The sequence below is a fragment of the Lissotriton vulgaris genome, chromosome 4_1 (assembly GCF_964263255.1).
Source record: "Lissotriton vulgaris chromosome 4_1, aLisVul1.2, whole genome shotgun sequence".
Taxonomy (NCBI): Eukaryota; Metazoa; Chordata; class Amphibia; order Caudata; family Salamandridae; genus Lissotriton; species Lissotriton vulgaris.
In genome coordinates, this window is record NC_141691.1 from 176,709,490 (window position 1) to 176,733,321 (window position 23,832).

Genomic DNA, 23,832 nt, shown 5'->3' on the forward strand with positions numbered 1-23,832 from the left:
TCACTATCAATGTGCCGAAGTCCCACCTGACTCCCTCTCAGACGCTTCTTTTCATCAGAGCTGTTCTGGGCACAGTGCAGTTTTTGGCTTATCCTCCAGAGTGGCGAGTCCAGGATATTCGGTTTATCATACTGATGTTTCAGCCTATATCTTGGATATCATGGCCTCCAGTATCCTGCTAGTGACACATGCCAGATGGCATAGGGACCTAAAGTTCCAGTCGGTGCAGCTTCAGGGGACACTTTTTGACATGGCCCAGATCTCAGAGTAAACTGCAAAGTATCTGCAGGGGTGGCTAAAGAACCACAATTGAGTCAGAGGCAGACCCCTCTTCCTTCCCCAACCAGATCTCACAGTAGTGACAGATGCATCACTCGTGGAAGGGGGCGGCCATCTGGGAAAGGTAGAGATCAGAGTACTCTGGTCTCCGGTGAAATCCGGACTCCACATCAACCTGATGGAGCTCTGATTGGCATTGAAAGCCTTTCTACCTTTCATCAAGGGAAGGCTGGTTCAAGTGTTCATGGACAACACTACCGCCATGTGGTACTGCAACAAACAGGGTGGGGTGGGAGGATAGACCCTTTGTCAAGAAGCCCTTTGTCTCTGGACATGGCTGGAACAGCAGGGCATTTCCTTGGTAGGTCACCACCTGGCAGGTGCCCTGAACACCAAGGCGAACAAACTCAGCCATCTATGACTAGCGTATCACAAATGTGGTGCCCACTCGTTGATGATGCAAGGTCTCTTTCTGCACTGGGAAGAGCCTTGGTTAGATCTGTTTGCCTCTGCCTAGAACGCACAATGTCAGCAGTTTTGCTTGCTGGAGTTCCCAAGGCATTTTATGTCTCGAATGGAGCTCAGGCCTCCTGTATGCCTTCCTGCCCATACAACTCCTGCCCAGAGTTTTCAAGAAGATTAGGAACGACTGGGCCCAGAATATCCTTGTTGCTCCGGACTGGGAAAGGAGAGTCTGATATTCTGAGCTTCTGCACATGAGCATCGATCCTCCAATCACACTGCCCCTTTGTGAGGATCTTCTTTCGCAGCAGCAGGGGACGTCCTCCAACTGTACATGGCAACTCTTCACCTTCTTGCGTGGGGATTGAGCGGGAGCAGTTGATAGCTTTTGACCTTCTTCCCGAAGTCTGTATTGTAATTCTGGCAGCCAGGTGTCACTCCACCAAACAATATATACCTGCTGATGGAAGAAGTTTGTTTCATATTGTACAGAAAAGTCTATTGACCCTCTTTCAGCCTCCCTCTCTGAGATTTTACTTTTTATTTTGACACTTTCCCAGCAGGGCTCTGCTCTGGGCACTTTGAAATGGTATATTTCTGCCTTTTCCGCCTCTTACGGCTGCCTGACCAACCATCCTTATTTAAATCTCCTAAAGTAAATAGATTTCTCAAAGGTCTTGTACATATGTGCCCACCTTCCCCTTTCATCATGCTTTATTGGGACCATAATTTGGTTCTCACATTTCTGATGTGTGCTCCCTTTGAACTTTTACACAATTGTTCCCTCGGGCTGCTCACCATCAAAACAGCCTTTCTGTTGCAATTACATCAGCCAGGAGGGTGAGTGAGCTGAATCCTTTATCATCCAAACCTCCCTCCCTGTCCTTTTTTCCTGCCATACTGGTGCTTTGTACTAGGGCCTCTTTCCTACCAAAAGTGATAACATCATTTCATGTGGGCCAGTCTGTCACTTTGCCCACTTTCTATACTCCTCCACAGCCCTCCAAAGAAGAGGAGTGAATCCATCCTATGGACCCAAAAAGAGCGTTGTCCTTCTACCTCAACTCTTCGTGGGCTATGTTGTGGCGAAGAAAGGTCAGGTGGTGCAGAAGCGGACCATCTCTGGATGGGTCTTCCTTGCATCAAGATCTGCTACGCACTGGCCAAGAAGCAGCCACCTGAAGGCTTGAGAGCTCATTCCACCAGAGCTAAGGCTTCGACCTCTGCGCTAGCCTGTGTAGGTCCAGTCGTGTACATCTGTCAGGCAGAAACGTGGGTGTTTTCACACGTTTACCCAGCAATACTGCCCGTACAGTCAGGTCCACGTGGACAGGCACTTTGCATGTTCGTTTCTGCAGGACTTCTTAGTTTAAATTTGTCTGCAGACCCACCACCTGAGGTAGTATTGCTTGGGTATTTATTCAAAGGTAAGGAACCTGCGGCTAGATGTCTATCAGATGAACAAGTTACTTACCTTTGGTAATGCCTTATCAGGTAGACAATATCTAGCTGCAAATTCCTTACCGACTCACCCTTTCTTCCCACTTTGCAGACGGATTTCTCAGGTAATGAATGATCCCTTTCATTGGCCTATTTTATGTTTAACTTTGTTCTATTGGTTTGTAGACAGGTTAAAAGGCATATTACATATAGCAGGTTATCTCTTTTCCGGCCCCTTCGGTCCCCTCCCAGCACTCCTCTCCCATGCGTTGGGGAGCATTTTCCATTTCCGTAGGGCATTCGCCTGCTTGAGCCGGCAAGGTAGGGTAGAGGCTTGGCCTGTCTATGCAATATACAATAGCTATTAGAATAAAAAACTCCCAACACCACTTCCCCATGTCCCTACACCCCCTCCCCCAAACTGTGTGCCCTGCGAATCTTTGGTAGATTGTTACATATAGAGCCCATGTCTACCATGCCTCAGGAGACTGCCTCCAGTTGTTGGGCGTTAGTTAGGTGCAGAATGCAAAGGTATTTTGGGCAGGTGATTTCATTGAATTCTAACGCTGGTTGGGATAGTAGTGGTTGCCATGTGGTAGAAAATGCATCTGTGGATTGTGTAAGACTAGCTTGAATTCTCTCCATGCCTAGAGTGTACCACAGTTTGTGTAGCCACCCTGTATGTTTTGGTCTATTATGTGTGCCCCATAGGGAGAGGATGTGTTGCACCGCTGCTCTCATAGCCAAGCCCATTTGCTTTCTACTAACTTCAGTGGGTATGTAAGCGAGTTGGGTAGTCCCACCAAGGTGTAAGCAGAGAAGCTTGCGAGTTCTGTGTCAAATTGTTTGTCTATATCGTCTAGGACCGCCGTCCAGAATCCAGTCACTTCCCTGCAGTCCCATAACAGGTGAGTTAGTGTGCCCTCTTCATCGCATCCCCTCCAACATGTAGGGCTACGGTCGGGGTTTTCCTTGTGCAATCTGGCAGGTGTCAAGTACCAATAGGTCGCCACCTTGAACCTTGCTTCCCTTCCTGCTGTGTTCTTAGCCGTGCGATTCCCCCGAAAGTAGATGTCACGCCATTCCTTTTCGGTCAGCTCTCTACTAAGATCCCGTGCCCATTGCCTTTGCCTTGCCAAGGGCCCTGGCCGAGCCGGGGGACATATTAGCCCGTAGAGTTCAGAGATCATCCTCTTATCTGAGGTTTTGGTTATGAGCCATTTCTCATAGGCAGTCAGCTTCCTACCGACCATCGGGCGCACGTCTGGGTATAATAGCCAATGGCAGATTTGGAAGTATTGGAATCTCTTCGGTCCTGTGACGTCGTATGCTTGCAGTAGCTCCGAGAACTGGAGGAACTCATCCAAATCAAACAGGTGCCAGGCTGACTTGCAAGCCGAGGCCCGCCATTGTGGGAACGCTCGTTCTTCGAGCCCTGGTGGGAATTCCGGATTGTCGAATAGGGGCGTTAGTGGCGAGGGGGAAGGTGGTGAGCCCACATTTGTTCGCAATGGTGTCCCACACATGCAGCACAGTGTGTGTAAATGGGGAGACTACGAGGTTTGGGGGCCTATGAAGGCGCTTAAGGAATGGCACTTTCCAGAGGGATAGCTGTACCAGCACCCTATCTTGGAATAGCCACCTCTTTTCCGATTCTGGTCTGCTCCACTCTACCAGGTACCTGAGTTGCGATGCCCAGAAGTAGTCCAATAGATTGGGAATCCCTAGCCCTCCTTCGTCTGGGGGACCGCAAGCTAGCTCTCTGCGCATTTGCGGCCTCTTCCCGACCCAAATGAATTGTTGCACTGCACTTTGCAATTGTGAATGGCGCCTTTGGGAGGCCAGGCTGGAATGGTCTGAAAAAAGTACAGCACTTTAGGCAAGATAGACATCTTAACTGCAGCGACATGGCCCAAAAGCCACAAAGGCTGCTTCTGCAACCTACGCAGATCCCCTGTGTTTGCGAGAGTAGGTTGGAGTAGTTTAGGGTGATTGTTCTCCCCATGGAGGGAGCTAGAACTATCCCCAAGTATGGGATCTTGTCTTGAGGTTGTAGCTCTCCGAACTCTCTGTTTGTTCCCCCTAGTAAATTCTCATTGAGGCAGAGCGGCAGTATCATGGGTTTCCCCATATTTATTTTGAAACCAGAGACGTCCCCAAAGGCATGCAGTTCCCGAAGGAAAGCCGGCACTGCACGCCTGGGTTTCTCTAGGGCTGCCAGGATATCGTCCGCTTACAGACTGATTGGGTGCTTCTCCCTTCCGAAGGGAATGCCAAGGATATTGGGGTTATCTCGTATCCGTTGTGCCAGGGGCTCCACATATAGCTCAAAAAGAAGGGGTGACAACAGACATCCCTGCCTCGTGCCCCGTCGAATGTCAGAGGGCTGGGGCTTGTCCCGTTGACCTGGATCGTAGCAGTGGGTTTGTCATAGCAGCTTGTCACCCATGCCCTAAATCGCTCACCTATACCAAAGTGCGCCAGTGTCTTGTCCATAAAATTCCAGTCTACTCTGTTGAATGCCTTTTAGACATCGATCGACAGTAAAAGGGCATCCATCTTATTGCGATGAGCTTTATCAATTATATGCATGATTTGTTTGGTATTGTCACTATTTTGTCTATTAGGAATAAAACCGGATTGGTCCGGTTCGATGATCCCTGGCATGCGTGGGCCCAATATGGCCGCAAGAACTCCTGTGAGCAACTTTAAATCTGGATTGAGTAAGGAGATCGGCCTGTATGAGCCACATTGAGTAGCATCTTTTCCGGGTTTGGGAAGGACGACTATATCAGTGGCAAGCATATCTGAGGGAATGGATCCGGGGCCCTTGAACGAGTTAAAAAGGCGAGTTAAAATCCGTGCTATGAGTGGACAGAACGCTTTATAGATCCCCGCCGAGAAGCCATCGGGCCCTGGAGATTTCAACAGCTTGAGACGGGAGATTGCACCTATCACTTCTTCTATCCTAATCAGCGCATCTAAAGCTTCTGCTCATGCAGTGTTTAAGGCAGTGGTGGCAGCATGTTGGAGATATGTCTCTCCATCCAGTCGTAGTCGCGGACCTTTGCTATATAGGGAGGCAAAGAATTCTTTGAGAGTTTCAGCTATCTGGTCATCTCGCTCCATCATATTCCCGAGTTACGGAGGGTAGCAATTTTGGAACGCTGAGCACGGGGTCGCAGTTCGCTGGCCAGAAGACGTCCTGTTTTGTGTCCCCCCCACCCCCATAGTATTAATGTTTAAGCCACAGAGCTGCATATTCCGCTCTTTTGAGGTCTAAACTTGCCAGCTGCGCTCGAGCTGCTTTAAGTTGACGCCATATTCTAGGGGCACCTGTCCTGCTATGGACTCATTCCAGCTCTACCACATTGGCCGTGGGAGGAGCTGTTCTCTCTTTTCTTTCCATTCCAGAGCCTCCGCCGCGGAAATAGCTATCAACTCTCCCCTCTCTGCCGCCATGAGGGCCCCCCACACTGCAGCTAAAGGCGTATCCGGTATATTGTTGTTCGCTAGATAGTCAGTGATGCATTTATGCACCTGCTGGGATATCTTTGTGCAGCAGTAGATTCTCCCTTAGTCTCCACCTCCCCTTCGTTCTATGAGTTGGGGGCACGTCCACTGTCACTATCAACGCATCGCGGTCAGAGAGTGCCGCTGGGGTAGTGTCCACTTTGTCCACTACGGCGTTAAGTTCAGTTAAGCCTATAAAGTGGTCAAGCCTGGCATACGTGTGATGTGCATTGGAATAATGAGATAATTGCTTGCTATGGGGGTGAGCCTCCTGCCACATGTCTGCCAGCCCCCTTTGATCTAGTCAGTCCCTCCCCTCCTTTGATAAGGCTCCTGTTTGGCCAAAGCGTTGCCCGCCAAATCTGTCTTTCTCTGAATCCATTACCAGGTTAAGGTTGCCTCCCACCAGAATCCTCCTGTCTTGGGAACTAAGAACTTCTGATATGGCTCCCTTAATGATTTTTTCTTGTCCTGCATTATATGGACCCCACCACCATGGCAGTCACCCCACACATACCCTGTAAGCCAGCAGCCTGCCCTTTACTTCTGCTACCTTGTCTCCAGCTTTGCTTTGGAATTGCAATGTAGCTACCCCATCCTTTTTGTCATTGGTAGAAGAGTAAAATTGTTGGGGAAAAGCGCGGGACCTCATTCTATACCAATCCTTAGAGAGGAGATGGGTTTCCTGCAGAAGGCATACAGCTGCCCCAGAGTGCTCCCGATAGGATAAGATGGCCCGCCTTGTAACGGGATTGTTCAAACCCTTCACGATGAGGGTTAGCACCTGAAGAATAATGTGTTTACGAGTGGTGTTTGCGATATCCCTAGGAGTATGCCTTCCCCGTGTGTACGGCCATACCCCCGGTCCCGTGCTCTGTCTCTCAATGACTCTGGTTGTCCTGTACGCATCGCCCCCTTCAGAACATCGGTTCCCCACATTTCCCAACGCCCAATCCCAAACAACCCTCCCGCAACACCCACAGGGTTTCGTCTACCCCCTTCTTCTGCTCCAACTCAGCTCATTTCTCAGACACCACCCCCCCCCAAAAGCCCCCTCTCCACACCAATTTCGGGGGTACCCGTGGTCCCTTCCTAACCCCAATGAAACAGCCCCAACACTGAATTATTGTCCAATGCCCACCGTCTGTCCCCTCGGGCATGTGGAAAAAAGGTAGATCGGGGTGTATATGTTACCCAAGTGTCCCGAGCCTCTCCCGACCCCCCATCCCCCAGCCAGCTATATATCAGTGCAATAGTGTCCCGTGAAGCAAATCACAGTCTATCTGGAGTAGTCGTGTCTCTTGACACCGCTTCCAGGGCTGCTGCTCTTTCTTGCATTATGGTCGCAGGATCTGGTCTTACATCTATTTTAGGCGAGCGTCGATGACCCACCATTTGCCAGTCTCCCTACGGGGATCTTTGTGAGCCACTGGGTAGTTCATCGGGCATCGGCTGGTCCAGTCCAATGATCTCACAAGTCTCTTGGAGGGAGCGTAGCTGGTGCAATTTACCATTCCACTTAAAGATCAAATGGAAAGGGTGCTCCCAAGAATATGCCACCCCCTTTCCTTTCAAAAACGTGGTCACCTCCCTGAAAGCCTTCCTCTTCTGTAATGTGGTGGAGGCCAAATCTTGATAAAGCGCTACTGAATGGCCTTGATATTTGAAGGGATGCTTCAACCTAGCTTCTCGCAGGATACGTTCCTTAAGTGGGAAGTCCGGCAGGAAGGCTAATATGTCCGGTGGTGGGGCCGCCGGCCTTCTCATGATGCACACTCAATGAAATCAGTCAATGCAGATTTCGAAGTCAGGGCCATCTCCTAGGATCTCCCTAAACATGCCCTGGAGGTACCTGGCGACATCAGACCCTTCGTTCTTTGGGACTCCTCGGACGTGGATGTTATTGTGCTGTGACCTGTTTTCAAGGTCCTCTGCGTGAGCCTGCAGGTTTATCTGTTGGTCTTTCAGTCTGATGAGTTCCTGCTGTAGTTGCTCAATCTCTTCTTCTTTGGCTTGATCTCTGTCTTCCATAGTGGCCACTCGCTCCCCGATATCGTCCATATCTGCGTATCTCTCCCAGTTCTCCCGCCACTTCCTGCTTAAGCGTCTGAAAATCCTCCGGAAGGGTGTTGAAGAGGGTTTCAAGGAATGCACTTGTGATCGGCACCTCTCCCTCTCCTGGTCCGTGTGTGCCTTAGGGGCCGGAGACGTCTGCCCCCCCTTTTTCCCCGGCCATGGCACCCTTTGTGAGCATTTCTTTCAGGGATCTCTCCCCCTTTTTCCGCAGCGTTTGCATGGTGGGGCCTCCTGACAGCTAGGATCAAGCTCCCTCCTCTGATCCGTGGGTTTGCCACTAGGGCAGCTCTGCAATGTGCTGTGCGGGTCCAAGTGGACCGTGAGTCAGAGAAACGTATTCTAGCTTGTCCTCTACTCTGCGTTGCGGGCCTGCATGTTCTCCGATGTCCTCCAGTTGCTCAATCTGCTGGGTATCGATTCCTGTTGTGCCTCTGGCTGTTGGTGATTGTGCAAGCAGTGCAGTTTTCTGGTGTAAGTAGGCCCCGATGTAGTGTTGGCCATGCGTGTAGCAGGGTTACAAAGGTTGGTGGCAGGTGACCCCACAGCCCCACTGTCTCTGCCAGTATCGAGCTTCTTGCCACCCCTACTTCGCCTGGTAGCAGTGTGCACCTCGCAGCACAAGAAGTGGCCCGGCACGGTCGGTGCACAGCCCCTCCAATCTATTGACATCCACCTGTTGTTCCCAGTGATTGGGTGGGAGGGGTGTGTGGAGTTGATCCGCTATTGGACTGGTTGCGCACCCAGGGGAGGCCCATGAGCCGCGCCTTCAATTATTACTGTTGCCCGGAAGTTAGATGCCCGCCCTCCGTGGCGCTGCTTTCAGTCGCCGCCAATGCCCTATGGCTGCATGAATTTTCACCTGTCTATAGTTTGGGCAGCCCTGCTTTTACACCATCGTTTCACGGCACCGCCGCCTCCATCCGCTTGGTGCTACATTCTCTGATGGGGCCGTTAAGCCCGTCCCGCAATTTTAGCTCCGTGCCTCCCCAGACTGCTACAGTTGGTGAGGGGGGCTATGCAGCAATGATCGGAATGGTCTCTCTCTCTCTGATCTCTGCCCCCGTTGTGCCACCCCTGTAGGGGTCACCGTTCACTGCTCTGCTCCGATTGCTCTTGTGGTGCACCGGGCTCTTGCCTAGGAAGGCCGTCTGTTGCTAATCTATTAGGCCCGTCCCGCCATTGCGTTTGACTCTTCCCGGGGCTGCCCAGGCCGAAAAAGGGGGCTGTATGGCACTGCTTGGAGGTATCTATCCCTTTGTGCTCAGTTACTGTTGCGCCACACCATTGGGTATTATCTGCGCTGTTCTTCCTCGATTTTTCCTTGGGGGCACCGGGCCCTCTAGTTCCCGCTGTGGCAGATGCGGGGTTCGGCACCCTTCCACTGGAGCTGCTCACCTCCTTCTCTGCTGGGCCAGCTGAGCTGCTGGCATTCGCTTGGCATGAGGCAGGCTGCCGCCCAGTTCCACTGCCACCGGGTCTGCTGCTATCTCCACCGTGATTCGCCGAATCCGCCTCTTTCCCGCTCTTGCGCTATCGGGCTCCCGGCAAGGGCGCCATTTCCTCTCATGCTGAGCCGCTCTGAGTGCGATCTGGGAGGGTACGCCCACTACCACCGCTCCTAAAATTTCCCGACACTCCCGCCCGTCGCCCCACCGTCCGTGATGCACCACAGGGGGCTGAATCAGAACTTTGGCTGGGTTAGGGGCCAGAAACGAGGAGCTTTCGGGATCTGCGACCGTTCAGATCACCATCTTGGCCATGCCCCTCCAGGGCCCGATTTTAGACACACTAGTGTCAGTGCACTTCATGGCTCCTTCTTTCTGGCGTGGAAAGTCATGAAAATTAACGTACGTCGGTGCACCTATGTGGGTGACACGGACATCACTACCAGAGCAAACGCCCCGACTACGCCAGGCAGAGCTGACTGATGCCACCTACAGGGAACATCTCACGGTTCACAAAAAAATCTTCTGGATCCAGGCTGACGCCTGGGGAAATATACATGTTAGGAATCTGCAGCAAGGTACCAGATAAGGCATTACCAAGGGTAAGTAACTTGTTCATTAGGTAAAGATTCTTCCACTATTGCGAATATGTATAAAACAACTAAGGTTTGTATAGCATATATTTTCTGATTAGGTTTAGAACAATAACAAAAATGTGATCCTCGAATAACTTTTGCTACAACAAAGAAAAAACTCTGCTTTGCACTTTGGATGTTATAGTTGTAATAAGAATAGGAGCAGACTGATTTTGCATCATGCTTAGTTTTCTCTCATATTTTTATTATGTAACATATTTGTTCCACATGTTAGTACAGAACTTCATCAAAAATTCAAAAGATTTCATATGCTCTTCTTTTTAGTGTTGTGCTATATTTTTTATGTTTCTTGAGCAGAATGTATGTACTCCATTACTTAAGCATTAAATACAGTGCAAAAAATAATTTGCTCCATGTGCATATTTTACATAATCTTTATCTGGAAATGCTAAATTGTTTTTATCATCACTATTTTCAGAATGCCTATATTAGTTACTGATTGTTGTATCTCTTAGCCATTTCAGAACACCATTTTTTCAAGTTGGTTTGCTGTCTGTTTATAATTAGCTCTTGCATTTGGAGGACTTTAATAGGACTTATCAATATTTACATGTTTTGATGCTAGGAAGACTGATAGACCAGCAGTCAAATAAACTGGGAAAGGATGAAATGTTACAGATGATCCGACATGGAGCTACCCATGTTTTCGCATCCAAAGACAGTGAGCTCACAGATGAAGACATCACTACTATTTTGGAAAGAGGTGAAAGGAAGGTGAGACTTTTGGGTGAATTTCATAAGAGATTGTTATGATCAGCAGAATCATTATTCATAAATATGCCTATAACTCAATAATACAATTGATCGCAGTCCACCCACCCATGTATTGAGCACTATTCCTGATTCCTGTCAACCAAAGGGTAGCCAATGCTTCCTTCATATGCCCTTATAAAAAAGCGGAAAAAATAATCAATTTTGTCAAACACAAGCCAATGTGAGAACAGAGAAGGGTAAGGCTATTTTCTGACACAAAGGGATGACAAGGCGTTAGGAATAGGTCCAGTAATGCAATATCCATTGTGAGCATATTGTTTTGTAATTGGGTGTATATTGTGCTTGCTATACTAGTCAAAGCATTGAAGAGAGATTGCCTGCACCAGAAGTAGGTTATGGTTTCTATTCCTGCTATTTTCTGGAGCAGAAAAAGGACAGAGGACTTCATCCTATCCTGGATCTGTTCTCTCTCAAGGCCTTTCAATGGAAAGAGAAATTAAAAAGCTCACCCTGGCTCAGGTCTTGTCTGCTCTGGAGACTGGAAAGTGGCATTGGATTTTCAGGACTCTTATTTTCATATCCTTATCCTGTGAGCACATAGGTTTTTCCTGCAGTTCTTGATAGGTCACAAGCATTTTCAATTCATTGTGCTCCCTTTTGGCCTCACCAATGCCACTTCCAGTGTTAACAAAAGTGATGGTGGTGTTTGCAGCTCATCTGCAGAGGTTGGTCAGGGGTTCCAGTCTTCCCCTACCTCTCCCCATGCATTCGCCACCCACCTCCAGACTACAGCTGACCTTTTGCATTTGCTGGGGTTCACTGTCAACATGTTGAAGTCACACCTGACTCCCTTCTCAGATGTTGCACTTCATTGGAACCATTCTGAATACAGTGCAGTTCCACTCCTGCGCTCCATCAGCAGAGAGAGTCCATAATGTCCAGACTATAATCTTGAGGTTTCAACCTCAATCCCGGATTTTGGCGAGACTAACAATGAGGGTGGTGGGTCTGATGGTATCCGGCATCCTGCTGGTAAAGCACACCAGATGGCATATGTGGGGTACTGCAGCGGAACATAAGTCCCAGTGGGTGCAGCACCTTGCTGACCTTTAATAATGGCTTTTTATACCCGGTCCTGGCACCATGGGAAAAAACAACTTCTACTCCTGATGTCAAGAAGCTGGTGGTACAAGGCTATCGCCCAGCTCCAAGTGACCCACCCTTCCTATCAGTTCACCCTTCACCTGTGAGCCTAACATTATGGATTTCTTTGTATCTGTACAATCGTCTAGGATATTTCCTTCAATAATTCTTGGCAGGAAGTATGGCTCAGAAGTCCATCTAGGCCAACTGTCTCTAGGATATGTCTCGGATGTCGGTTCCTCGTGTGCTGAAGACATGAGATTCCATTATCAGAATGTGATCCAAGACAGACAGAACGTCATGCCATATTATAAAGTTAGGCTTGGACAGAGCTGACTTGGTCATGCTATGGGTACCTAAGGCTATATCCGAAAAAATACCTAGCTCCATCCTTACAACGTCTCTTCTGAAATTCAGGCAAATTTGATAGATCAACTGTTCAACAGATCTTGCTTGTTTGAAGAAAAAGCAGATTTACCATTAGAGAGATTTAGGGCAAGCAAAGCTAGAACCTGCTACCATCTTTTCAGAGATAATCACAAATTGCTGCATTTTAATGGCTTCTCAAGTGGATTCTCGTTTTGTCAGTTGCAGCAATACCAGCCACGAACACAGCAGGAACTAAACCCATTGGTCTGGTATTACAGAGGTAGAGCCAGAGCAGGGGCATGGATCCACTAAACATCCCTCTTCCTACCCAGCACCACCAGGTAAGCATATCATTACCTCAGACCAGGGGGTCCTGCAAAATGTGGAAAGGGGTTACATCCTTCCCTTCCTTCATGTTCCACCCTCCACACCCCTCCACTATTTTCCTCTCTTTCAGATCACCTGGTCATACTACAGCAAGAGGTGGCAGTTCTCCTACAGAAAGGAGCAGTGGAGTTAGTGCCAGAGCAGGAAAAAGGGCCAGGAATGTTGCACCTGTTACTCTTGGTTGCTGAAGAAGCACTGTTGTCTTCGTATGATGCTGGACCTTGGGGAATTGAACTTCCTCAAAAAGAAAAAGTTAAAGATGCTGACCCTAGCTCAAGTGTTACTGGCTTTGTGTCTTAAAGACTTGATGGTGTCACTTGACCTCCAGGATGCATAATTCCACGTCCCTGTCCTGCAGTCACACCGGAAGTGCTTGTGGTTTGTAGTAGGTTCTACGCACTACCAATTTGCAGTACTTCCCTTTAGCTTAACATTGGCACCTCAAGTCTTCACAAGCTGATGGCGGTGTTTGCAGCCCATCTCAGAAGGTCGAGCATTCCAATCTTTCTGTACCTGGACAACTGGCTTATAAAAGCTGACTTGTCAGAGTTGGAATCACACCATCTGCAATCAACAGCATCCCTGCTGTTCGACCTGGGATTTTCAATCAACAAGCCAAAACCTCACCTCTAGCCCTCCAAATGACTCTAGTTCTTATGGTTGGTACTAGACACAAGCCTTCTTTGTGCCTTGCCTCTGCATCAGAAGATCTTCGAACTTCACAAAATAGTTCCAGCATTTCAGCAAGGTACACGAGTTCTAGTCCTAAAGATTCTGAAATATCTAGGTGTAAGACCAGACAGCCTTTGTTATGGCCTTCCCCCACAAATTTTGGTTATGCCCTCCTGTTTAATGAAATTATTTTTTTTTTGTTTTAGGACTATGTGACACTGTGCACTGTACCTCTGCAAAACAGTATTAAAGTGTTTGAGGTCACTCCTTAAAACATGGTCAAATTGGCCAATCTGATTAAACCTGATTGGTAGTCCGTTTTACAAGTATCCATAGTATATCATGGAAATTGTAATATAGTGGACGGGATAGCCGTCACGTTTGTGATGGAGTATCCCATCTGCAAAGATCATAATCAGACACTTAATTTACTCACAAGTCTCTAGTAAAGTGGTACCAAGTGTTTCCTGGCCCGGGAAATGAAATGCTACTAGTTGATCTGCAGCACTTATTGTGCTAACCGCTTAACATAACATGTATTTATAAAGCCCACGTTCACCCAGAAGGGTATCTTGGCACTGAATTACAAATGTGTATTGTTACCCAACTCAATGGTATTCATTTTATCGACCTCAGAGGGATGAAAGGCTGAGTGGACCCGCCAGGATTTGAACTTGTAACTATAAGGTCAAACACAGGCCCCTACATTGGACGCATTAGTCCACTAATCCACCAGACCTTGTCTCAGGCCAACCATTGCAGCATGTGTGCAGTTTTAAACTGACAATTTGACCTGGCAATAAATGTTTTGCTATGCCTAAACCTTACTTTTTAATATATATAAAAGCCCTAAGGTAGACCCTAAATAGCCCAAAGGGCTGGGTGTAATGTATTCAGAAAGTAGTACGTGTATTTTCAAGGTTTACATATCCTGGTAGTGAAAACCTCTTTTTTCACCACTGGAAGGCCTATCTCTCCCTTTACATAATACGTGGTTACTTTCTAACATACAATAGGTGACATAAGTGCTGGGAGCAGGTAGAAATATCATTTTTGGACTCATATGAATTGTAATTTAAAGTTCTCCTATTCTCTTTAATGGCAACGTCTGATTATAAGTCACAATTCTGAAAATGAAACTTTTAGAACGTTAGCATTTTCCTGTACTAACCACTTGGTGCCTGCAGCCCGGTCCTGGGTCACATGACTGTGAATAGTTGGCACAGTGAGTAATAGTGGGACTGTCAGGATGGGAGGGGCGGAGCTGTTCTTTTCCCCAATTACATTGCAAAGGGGTTGAATCCATCACACTCAAAAAAACTTGACACCAGTCTTTTGTCACCCCTAAAAGGGGAGGAAGGAAATTTACAGAACAAAATGTGGAGGGAAGTCTAAAGGTTTAGCCCTCTTCAGAGACTGGCAGAATTACAGCCTTGTACTTCAAAAGACTGACCTGCTGCTTGAGGCTTGCTTGTACATCAGAAGACTGCCCTGCTGCTACCAGAGGACTGCCCTGCTACTGGAAGCCTGACTTGCTGTTTGATCTCAGAACAATTAGAGTGGCTCCCAAAGGCTAGTAGGCTGGCCTTCTGTGCTGAGCTACAGCGACACAACAAGCTCCAGCAACCTTGAACACTCCACCTGGATCCTGCCTGAAGTGAGCTCTGTCCTTCAAATGGTGCCCACCCAGTCCTGGACCCTCAGTGAATAAAGCAAGCCTAATGCTTGTTGAGGTCACATTTCCAGCAGCTGTGCGACATTGAACATCCAAGTACCTATATTTACAATTTGACAACACTGCCATCACCCCACTGTATGGAATGCAAGCAATACTTTCAAACCCAGTACCTATTACAGCAGTATATACAATACCATTACCATAAAGTATTAGAGTTTATGCATTGAACGCTATACATAAACTACACATGTAATATAACATGGTATGTACAACACACACCAGCCTAAAATATAACAAGGCAGCTAATAAACACATTGCAGGATTCAAAATACAGTGCATGCTTATTTGACCCATTCAATAACTGGTTTGGCAGATGATGTCTCCTGTGTCCACCTGAAGAGCACACCGACAAAACAGATGCCATATCCAGTAGTCAATTCAGTACTTTATTGTTTAAGTTAATAAAAACCATAACAATGTTGTGATGGATGTAAAGGTCCTAAGATTTACAAACATAAAAAATGGTTTAAAATATAGAAGAAGAGCATGTTACCTATTTTATCCTAAAAGCAAAAAAACTGTGTCCTTATCATCTTAACAATTAAAAGTAGGGCATGATTGTGTATCACAAAATTATTGACAGATTTTGTATTTCATCAGATGTTGGCATTAAAACATTTAGCATTTTCAAATTTCAACAGGGTTTGCTAGACATTACTGGGTTGGAGGTGTCTAATTCCATTGGCCATTTGTTTTTTTCACAAAGTAATAAAAATGTCAGCAGCTTACAGGACAATTGAGGATCCTGTAATAATGGCTGATCTGCAAGTTTGAATGCCCCTATCATTAAAAGCATTTTTTAGAAGCAACACTCGGTTTGATTTTAAGATGGGGCAGACACAAACGAGGTGAATAAAATCTTGCCGTGCTGCACCACATAAGCTACACGTTTCGACGCCATTATACTTCCATGCTGGTTGGCCGGCCAAACTCGGCAGTACCCCAGATATAATCAGCATTAACTTTTGTTTCAGATGAGGCGAATATGTTGTACTGAGGTATTCCGCCGGTCGTAATGATGTATATGATTGGAGAACCATCCAAGCGTGGGATCTTTTGGCTAAAATTTGTTTATCTTCTAATAATGTTGGAAGCTTGGCCGCTTTGTCATTCTGCAGAAGACTTGGAAGGAGGGGTTCTGAGCCCATAGTTCAGTCGTGTTGGTTTCCTTCAGTGCAGTTTTCAGGAATTTTCAGTGACTTGAACTTGGATCGTCTTCCTGAGCACGGCACAAGCCATCATTTAAAATGTTAGATCGAATCTAATAAAGTTTGTCCCAGGTTTTAATTGTGGTGTGTTTTCTCCCTATCTCCTTATCTTTGTTTGCAGCGAGTCTAGGAGTTTTGCGTCCTTGCCATTTAGTGCTATGTTCGCATAAGTTACTGTAGGTAGTAATTTCGCAGCCATTACTGCTATTAGCGGCTTAAAGGAAGGACCCTGTAACGTTTTTGCAAGGGCACAGAAGGCATAGATAAGGCCATTACCTTTTATTTACAAATATTGTTTCTGAAATTGGAAATTTTATCGATTTTCTATATATACACCCCCAGGTATTTATATGTAATACCTATTCCAAGGCTCTTATCTCCCAGCTTAAATTGATATTGTTGTCACAAGCAATTCATGATTGACATAGTTTTTGTTTTTGTGATGTTAATTTTTAGGGCGTTAGTCTTGGCGAACGTTAGTAGCTCATTAAGTGCTCTCTTGTTAGACTAAGCAAGACTATGTCATCGGCATATGAAAGCAAAAGATGCGTTATGGACAATGTGGACAGGCGGCGAGAATGTGTATTTGCCTGGTCCAGTCGTGGTGAGAGATCTGCCATAAATTGATTGAATAAATGGGGGGCTAACACACAGCCTTGTTTTAATCCAATTTCTGTTTGTCTCTTCCCGGACAATTATGTACCGTTTGCTATTTTCACACTGACCCACGTGCTTGTGTACAATTGCATTATGGGTCATAGTATTGTTTCGGGAAGACCAAATTTCCGTAATTTACTCCATAACAGGCCACGATTCACACGGTCGAACACAGCTTTAAAGTCCATAAAACATAGTTGTAGTTTTCTTTGCAGGCGTTTGCACTTACCACTATTGTGGCCAGGGCTAAGATATTTGTTGTTGTGCCACATCCTTTGCGAAATCCTGTTTGGTTGAATGGAATCAGCCTGTTTGTGTTAGACCACTCTACCAAGTCCTCCAGGATTAATGATGCATAATATTTGGCTTCAACATCTATTAGTGCAATTAGCCTGTAGTTTGCCGGGTCTGACCTGTCACCTCCCTTGTAGATTGGATTGATGATTGACTCTTTGCAGCTCAAGGGAAGGGTATTTGTTATACCGATCTCTTTATAAAGGCCCGCTAACGAACTTGCCCAATAATCAGGATCACTCCGAAAGATAGCCTGCAAGATGCCATTTGGGCCAGGAGCCCATTGTTTCGGCCCAATTTTATTATTCGGGATGTGTTTTGTACCGTGTGGTGTTGACTGGCGGGGGCTAATGGTAGGGCTGGGCTGGTATTGAGGTCTTGTGGTCCGGTTAGGTTCTTTCCGGAGTGTGTAGGCTCCAGAGTATTATAGTTGTTGTCCGTTTTTCTCATGAGTATTGGTGTGAGGCCTTCAAATATTTTGCATGAATGTAATGCCCGTTGAATGAATGTTACGGAAGCATTATTTATTACTTCTTTAGATCTTGTTATACCATTTACTAGTTCCCAAAATAGTCTGTGGAGAGTCCGCCTCCCTCCCTTCTGCTCAGAACCCATCAAGATCATCTGCGGCGTTCCCCAAGGCTCCTAACTCAGCCCAACCCTCTTCAATATCTACATGAGCCCACTCGCCGCCATCGCACGCAAACACAACATCAACATCATCTCCTATGCCGACGACACCCTGCTAATACTCTCCCTCACCAAAGACACAGCCACGGCCAAAACCAACCTACAGGAAGGTATGAAAGACGTCGCGGAATGGATGAAGCTAAGCCGCCTTAAACTGAACTCAGACAAGACCGAGGTCCTCATCCTCAGACAATCCCCTTCAGCCTGGGACGACTCCTGGTGGCTCACGGTGCTGGGCAGTGCACTGACCCCCTCGGACCACGCACACAACCTCAGATTCATCCTGGACCCCCTCCTCATGATAACCAAGCAAGTCAACGCCGTCTCGTCATCATGCTTCAACATCCTACGCATGTTTCGTAAGATCTTCCGGTGGATCCCCGCCGAAACCAGAAAGACGGTCACCCATGCCCTCGTCACTAGTCAACTGGATTACGGCAACACCCTATACGCAGGAACTACCGCCAAACTCCAGAAACCATTACAACGCATCCAAAACGCCTCTGCACGCCTCATCCTCGACATTCCACGCCACAGTCACATATCCGCCCACCTGAAACACCTGCACTATATTTCCCCATTCGTGATTTGGGCCTTTTCAGTGTCTTGTTTTTCCAGACCGCCTTTCATATTTTTTTTCTAAGCAAGTAGGCTTTACGTGAAATGTTTACAATGTGCTTATTCCTTGTTTTCTGAGCATAATTGATTTTAGGGGCTTGAAATAATAATTTGTTGGTGAAAACCTTCGCCCTATCTCCCTCCTCCCCTTTTGCGCCAAACTTGTGGAAAAGGTAGTTAATAGACAGCTTATGAGCTATCTAAAAGAACACTCTCTCCTGCACCCCACACAATCTGGGTTCAGAGCAGGGCACTTTACTGAGTCCGCCCTGCTTTTCTCCACCGAAAGTTTGAGGCATATAGTGGATGATGGAGAGACAGCAGCGTTGGTACTTTTAGATCTGAGTGCAGCCTTCGACACCGTGCTGCACTCAACGCTGCTGTCTCGGCTATCTGACATGGGAGTACCGGGGCATGCCCTTGCATGGATGGAGTCCTTCCTGGTTAACAGGAACTTTCAGATGCACTGTCCCCCCTTTAAGTCTTCCCTTAGGAAGGCGAGCCATGGGGTTCCTCAGGGCTCTAGCTTGAGCCCTACTTTATTTAATATCTACATGGAACCCCTGGCTCGCATAATGGAGACTTACGGGGTGGGCATTGTCAGCTACGCTGATGACACCCAGCTGATGTTCAAGCTCACACCTGACCACAGAGAGGATGCCACTAATTTTTCCAACTGTCTCTCCTCTGTGGCAGCGTGGATGAATAAGAACTGCCTTCGCCTTAATGGCGATCAAACCGAGCTATTGATGGTAGGAAAATCTTCTTCCGCATGGTCCCACATGTGGTGGCCTGCGGAATTAGGCAGACTGCCTTGTCCTGCGGTCTCGGTACGCAACTTGGGCATAACACTCGACTCTAATCTCTCATACATGCCTCATGTCAGTAAAATCTCGGCCAGATGCTTCAGTGTATTGAAGGTTCTCCGAAAGGTACTAGACCTCCTCCCTATGGACTCCAGGAAGACCATTGTTCATTCCCTAGTAACCCCCCATCAGGACTATGGGAACGCCCTGTTGCTAGGCTTGAGCAAAAAGGACTTCACCAACTCCAGTGTGTCCAGAATGCTGCGGCACGTCTTGTGCTCAAGCTTCCTCGCAGAGCCTCAGGGAAATCTGCCTTGTCTAAACTCCACTGGCTCCCCATTGAGGAGCGAATTAAATTCAAAACACTATGCTTTGCCCATCGCATCGCTCAAGGTACGGGGCCAGAGTATCTAAAAGGCCTTCTTACATCACACCGCCCCACCAGAAATTTAAGATCCTCTGGAGCAATGTTGTTCAAAATCCCCAAAGTCACCAGAGCCAGAATGGGCGGCCGCTCGTTCAGATTTCTGGCTTCTAAGTGCTGGAACGAGCTCCCACTTGAGATCCGTATGGAGCCCTCTGAAACCAGGTTTCGGGGAAAACTTAAAACTTTCCTATTCCCACGCACTTAACCCCTTTCCTTCCTATCCCCTTGAGTTGGCCCTCCGGCGCTCCTTCCTTTAGCGTCAATGCAGTTTTCAGCGCGGGGACACTCTGTTCTTGAGTAACCAGGCTCTTTACAAATGGCTTTAAATAAAATAAAAATAAATAAAATGGACCAGTTTACTACTAAGATGCTGCCATGCGAGATCTTTGTTTTGATACATTTTTTTGCTAGAAATGTTAGTTCTGGAAGTTTTTCTGCTGACCATCGCATATGTTTCAAATTAGTTGTAATCAGATGACCCGTCTCAATGGGGGCTGACTGATGTTTTGGGTAATTTATTTCTAGTTGAAGGACCTGGTATGAATGGTCACTAAGGGTTGAGTACTTGATAGTATATTTCCCCACGCAAGCCAGCAATGGAAGCGTTAAGATTGCGTAATCTAATATTGACTGGGTATGTATCATCTTTTGTTATGCCATTTAATACTCGAAAGCCAAGATGTTCCAATGCTAAAACCAGCTTTTGCCCATTCAAATCATATCATTTTATTGTCGAGGATGATTGTGAGGGAGAATTGTCCAGATGAATGAATGTGCCTGAGGTCACCTTGACTCTTAAGCATCCATGTTGCCCTGTAGGGCCTCATAAGTTCCTTTCAGCTGTCACTGGAGGTGGTGGACATCACCTTGTCAGCTTGTTGTCCCTCCACCCAATCCACTTTGGGAGATGGAGCATCTCTGTTGCATGGTGTGCAGACACCATAGACCTCATGCACAGCAAGTTGTCTCAGATCCTACAATATGCCCTTTCCCGTGCCCAGAACTGTTGTTCAATAGGGATTCTTTTGGGGTATTTTGCTAAGATGTCACCTGTAAAGAGAGTGGCAGTAGGCACAGTTTGTGGTAGTAACTGTTACTATCTTTTATTTAGATGATGAGTAATCACAGCAATAGGGGACGTTTATTCCTTTTCTCTCCCTTTTAGTTCTAGACATTCTCTTGTTTATCCTGAAGCTCCTGAGATTTACAGACATTCTAACGAAGAGCAGGTTTGGGACGTGGAGGTTAATGTACCCTTCGTGGACTTGTTGGCAATGCTCTCCCACTCATTAGCCTAAAAATAAAATACAGAGAGAATCTTATTGATGTTGCGTAATTCTTTTCCTCCAACACCTTCACCAACGTCCATGAAATTGTGATCCCACGATGAGAGGGGAGTGACTCTGTGTGAGAGTTAGTAAGTAAGTAAGTGAGGGTTTTATATAGCGCTCGATTGCTGAGGCATCTTGGCACTGGGGAAGCATAGAAAAATGAGTGAGTCCATAGGTACAAGCACCACTACTAAACCGGGAAAAGCCATTTTTTTTATAAGGCCACGGAATTTGGAACAAGTTGGTTGAGATCTAATATCCAATGGCAGCCTGTTCCAGAGTTTGGGAGCCAAGCCTCTATTTTGGAATTTTAACCAAGGCCTGATTAGCAGACTTTAAAGAGCGCCCTGCACAATACCATTGGAAAAAGTTACGGTACGCCAGAGGACCACCACCATACAGGGTTTTGGGGACCAGGCAAAGAGCCTTAAATTCAATACGCTGCTTGACAGGGAACCAATGAAGGCTCCTAATGGCCCCAGAAATATGATTGGATTTAGGAATGTTAAGTAATGTCCGAGCAGCAGTATTCTGAAGGGACTGCAGCTTAGTCAGCTGACGTTTATCAATCTCTAAAGAAAGGGAATTGCAATAATCAATGAGAGACAGTACAAGAGCAACCACAACAGTTTCCTCAGCTCCATTGAAGAAATGGTAGGATCTTCTGTAAGATTTGTTATATGAATGACTGAATGAATGAAATGGCATTTGTAACGCACAACTATGCCCATTGGGCGTCAAGGCGCCGAACTCAAATAACTAGCTGTCAGCAATCAGAATCAGTGCTTACTGGTATGCTTTAATGAAAAACCAAGTTTTCAACGCTTTCCTAAAGAGGTCAAGTGAAGGCAATGATTTGATCTCAAGAGGAAGTGTGTTCCACATCTGGGGTGCAAGAATGGAAAAGGCCTTGCTCCCCCAGCTAGCCTTCTTAGCACGAGGGATTACCAGCTGGTTAAGCTCCCTCGAGCATAAGCATCTGTTCGGGACATACCTAGTGAGTAAGGATCCATGGGCATCTGCCGGACCGGCCATCAGGGCACTGTATGTGAGGCAAAGAAGTTTAAACATAATCCTTGAGGGAATAGGGAGCCAATGGAGATTCTTCCTCGCCAAGGTCATAGAGGACAGCCAAGGCAGGGCAAGGGCAAAACGCGCCGCCGCATTTTGTACAACCTGCAGGCGCTGCAGAAGGCCCTTGTTGGCCCCAGCGTAGAGTGAATTACAATACTCGAGCCTTGAGCCAACAAGAGCGATCACAACCTTCTTACGTGCCTGTGGGGAAAGATAGTGGACAATTCTTTTCAGAGTCCTGATGACACCCCAACAGGTGGCCACCGTCCTATTGACCTGGAGTTCCATAGAAAGCCGGGTGTCAAAGATGACACCAAGGTTCCTGGCAGATTGTGTAGGAGTGGGGCAGATGCCTAATAATGGAGGCCACCACTCACCTGACCACATGCCCTGGTCTTTGCCGAAGACCAGGACCTCTGTCTTGTCCCCGTTCAACTTTAGGGAGTTGGAAGTCATCCACTCTGCAACAAGTTGCATGCAGGACCTAAAGTTTGACGCGGCGACATTCACAGAGTGGGTCAGGGACACCATAATCTGCGTGTCGTCGGCATACGACACTACCTCCATCCCCTGGGATCTTACTAGTCTTGCAAGGGGGGCCACGTAGATGTTGAACAGGGTCGGACTCAATGCCGACCCCTGTGGCACCCCACATTGCAAAGATTTCGCTGGGGAGAGGTACTCTCCTAGCATAACACGCTGCTCTCGTTGATGTAAGAAGGAGCTCAGGAGACTGAGGGCCGGTCCTTCTACCCCTGCCTCCCTTAACCTAGATGTTAAAGTGAAGGGAGACAGGGTATCGAATGCTGCTGTAAGGTCCAGCAGTACCAGCACGGTGGTTTGACCCAGATCAACTTTCCTGCGGATGTTATCCATGACTTTAGTCAAAGCAGACTCCGTGCTATGCAGCTTTCTAAAGCCATGTTGGGACCCGTCCAACAAGCCTGAAGCATCAAGGAAGTTGGAAAGATGAGAGTTCAAATGGGCCTCCAGCATCTTAGCAGGGGCAGGTAGTAGGGATATGGGTCTGAAGTTCAAGTTCTTCAATATGAAATAGCATGCCGAGGTGACTTGGTTAATCTGAGCGGAGAAATTAAGCTGTGTGTCCCAGACCACACCCAGATTTCTCATCTTGTCAACTGGTGATGGACACTCTCCTGCCTCCATTGGCCACCAGGCTGCATTCCTAATTGGAGGGCCATTGCCAAACTCCATGACTTTGATCTTCTGTGTATTTAGTTTCAAACTGTTGGTATGCATCCATTGTATGATGCGGCCAATGAAACATTGCCAATGGCACCTCACTAACAGAAGATATTGAAACTATGATTTGAGGTTCGTCGGCATAAGACACAAGAGAAAAACCAGAGTCTCTAACTAGATTGGCCAAAGGCATCACATAAATATTGACAAGTTTTGGTGAAAAAGCCTACTCCTTGTGGGACTCTACAGGGGAGATGAACTGTGTCCGATTTAAGATTGTCCCAGCAAACCTGATGTTCTCTGTTTGCCAGGAAAGAAGAAGAGCCAGCGCCTTAGACTTGATCCCACTTGCCTTCAGCCATTGCATGAGAGATAGGTGGTTCACCTTATCAAACGCTGCAGACAGGTCAAGTAGGATCAGGATCGCTCTTCCACCACTATCAATTTGCATGCAAAGTTCTTCCGTGGCCACAACCAGTGCGGACTCTGTAGAATGGTCTGCACGGAAACTATGTTGTGAAATGTCCAGAGTATTATTGGAGATAGGAAAGTAATTTAATTCCTGATTAATGGCTTTCTCCAAAACCTTGGCCACCAAAGGCAGGCAGGAAATAGGTCTATAGCTCTTAT

General features: G+C 47.1%; 1 protein-coding gene across 2 annotated transcripts in view; it reads left to right on the forward strand.

The window, feature by feature from the left end:
• SMARCA1 (SNF2 related chromatin remodeling ATPase 1) overlaps positions 1-23,832 on the forward strand; it is a 2,209,746-nt gene that overhangs the window by 1,652,017 nt on the left and 533,897 nt on the right. For both annotated transcript variants that reach the window (XM_086918497.1, XM_086918496.1), the window contains one exon: positions 10,437-10,585. In XM_086918497.1, coding sequence (XP_086774623.1) covers positions 10,437-10,585 — 149 coding nt within the window. The remainder of the gene's footprint in view (positions 1-10,436; positions 10,586-23,832) is intronic.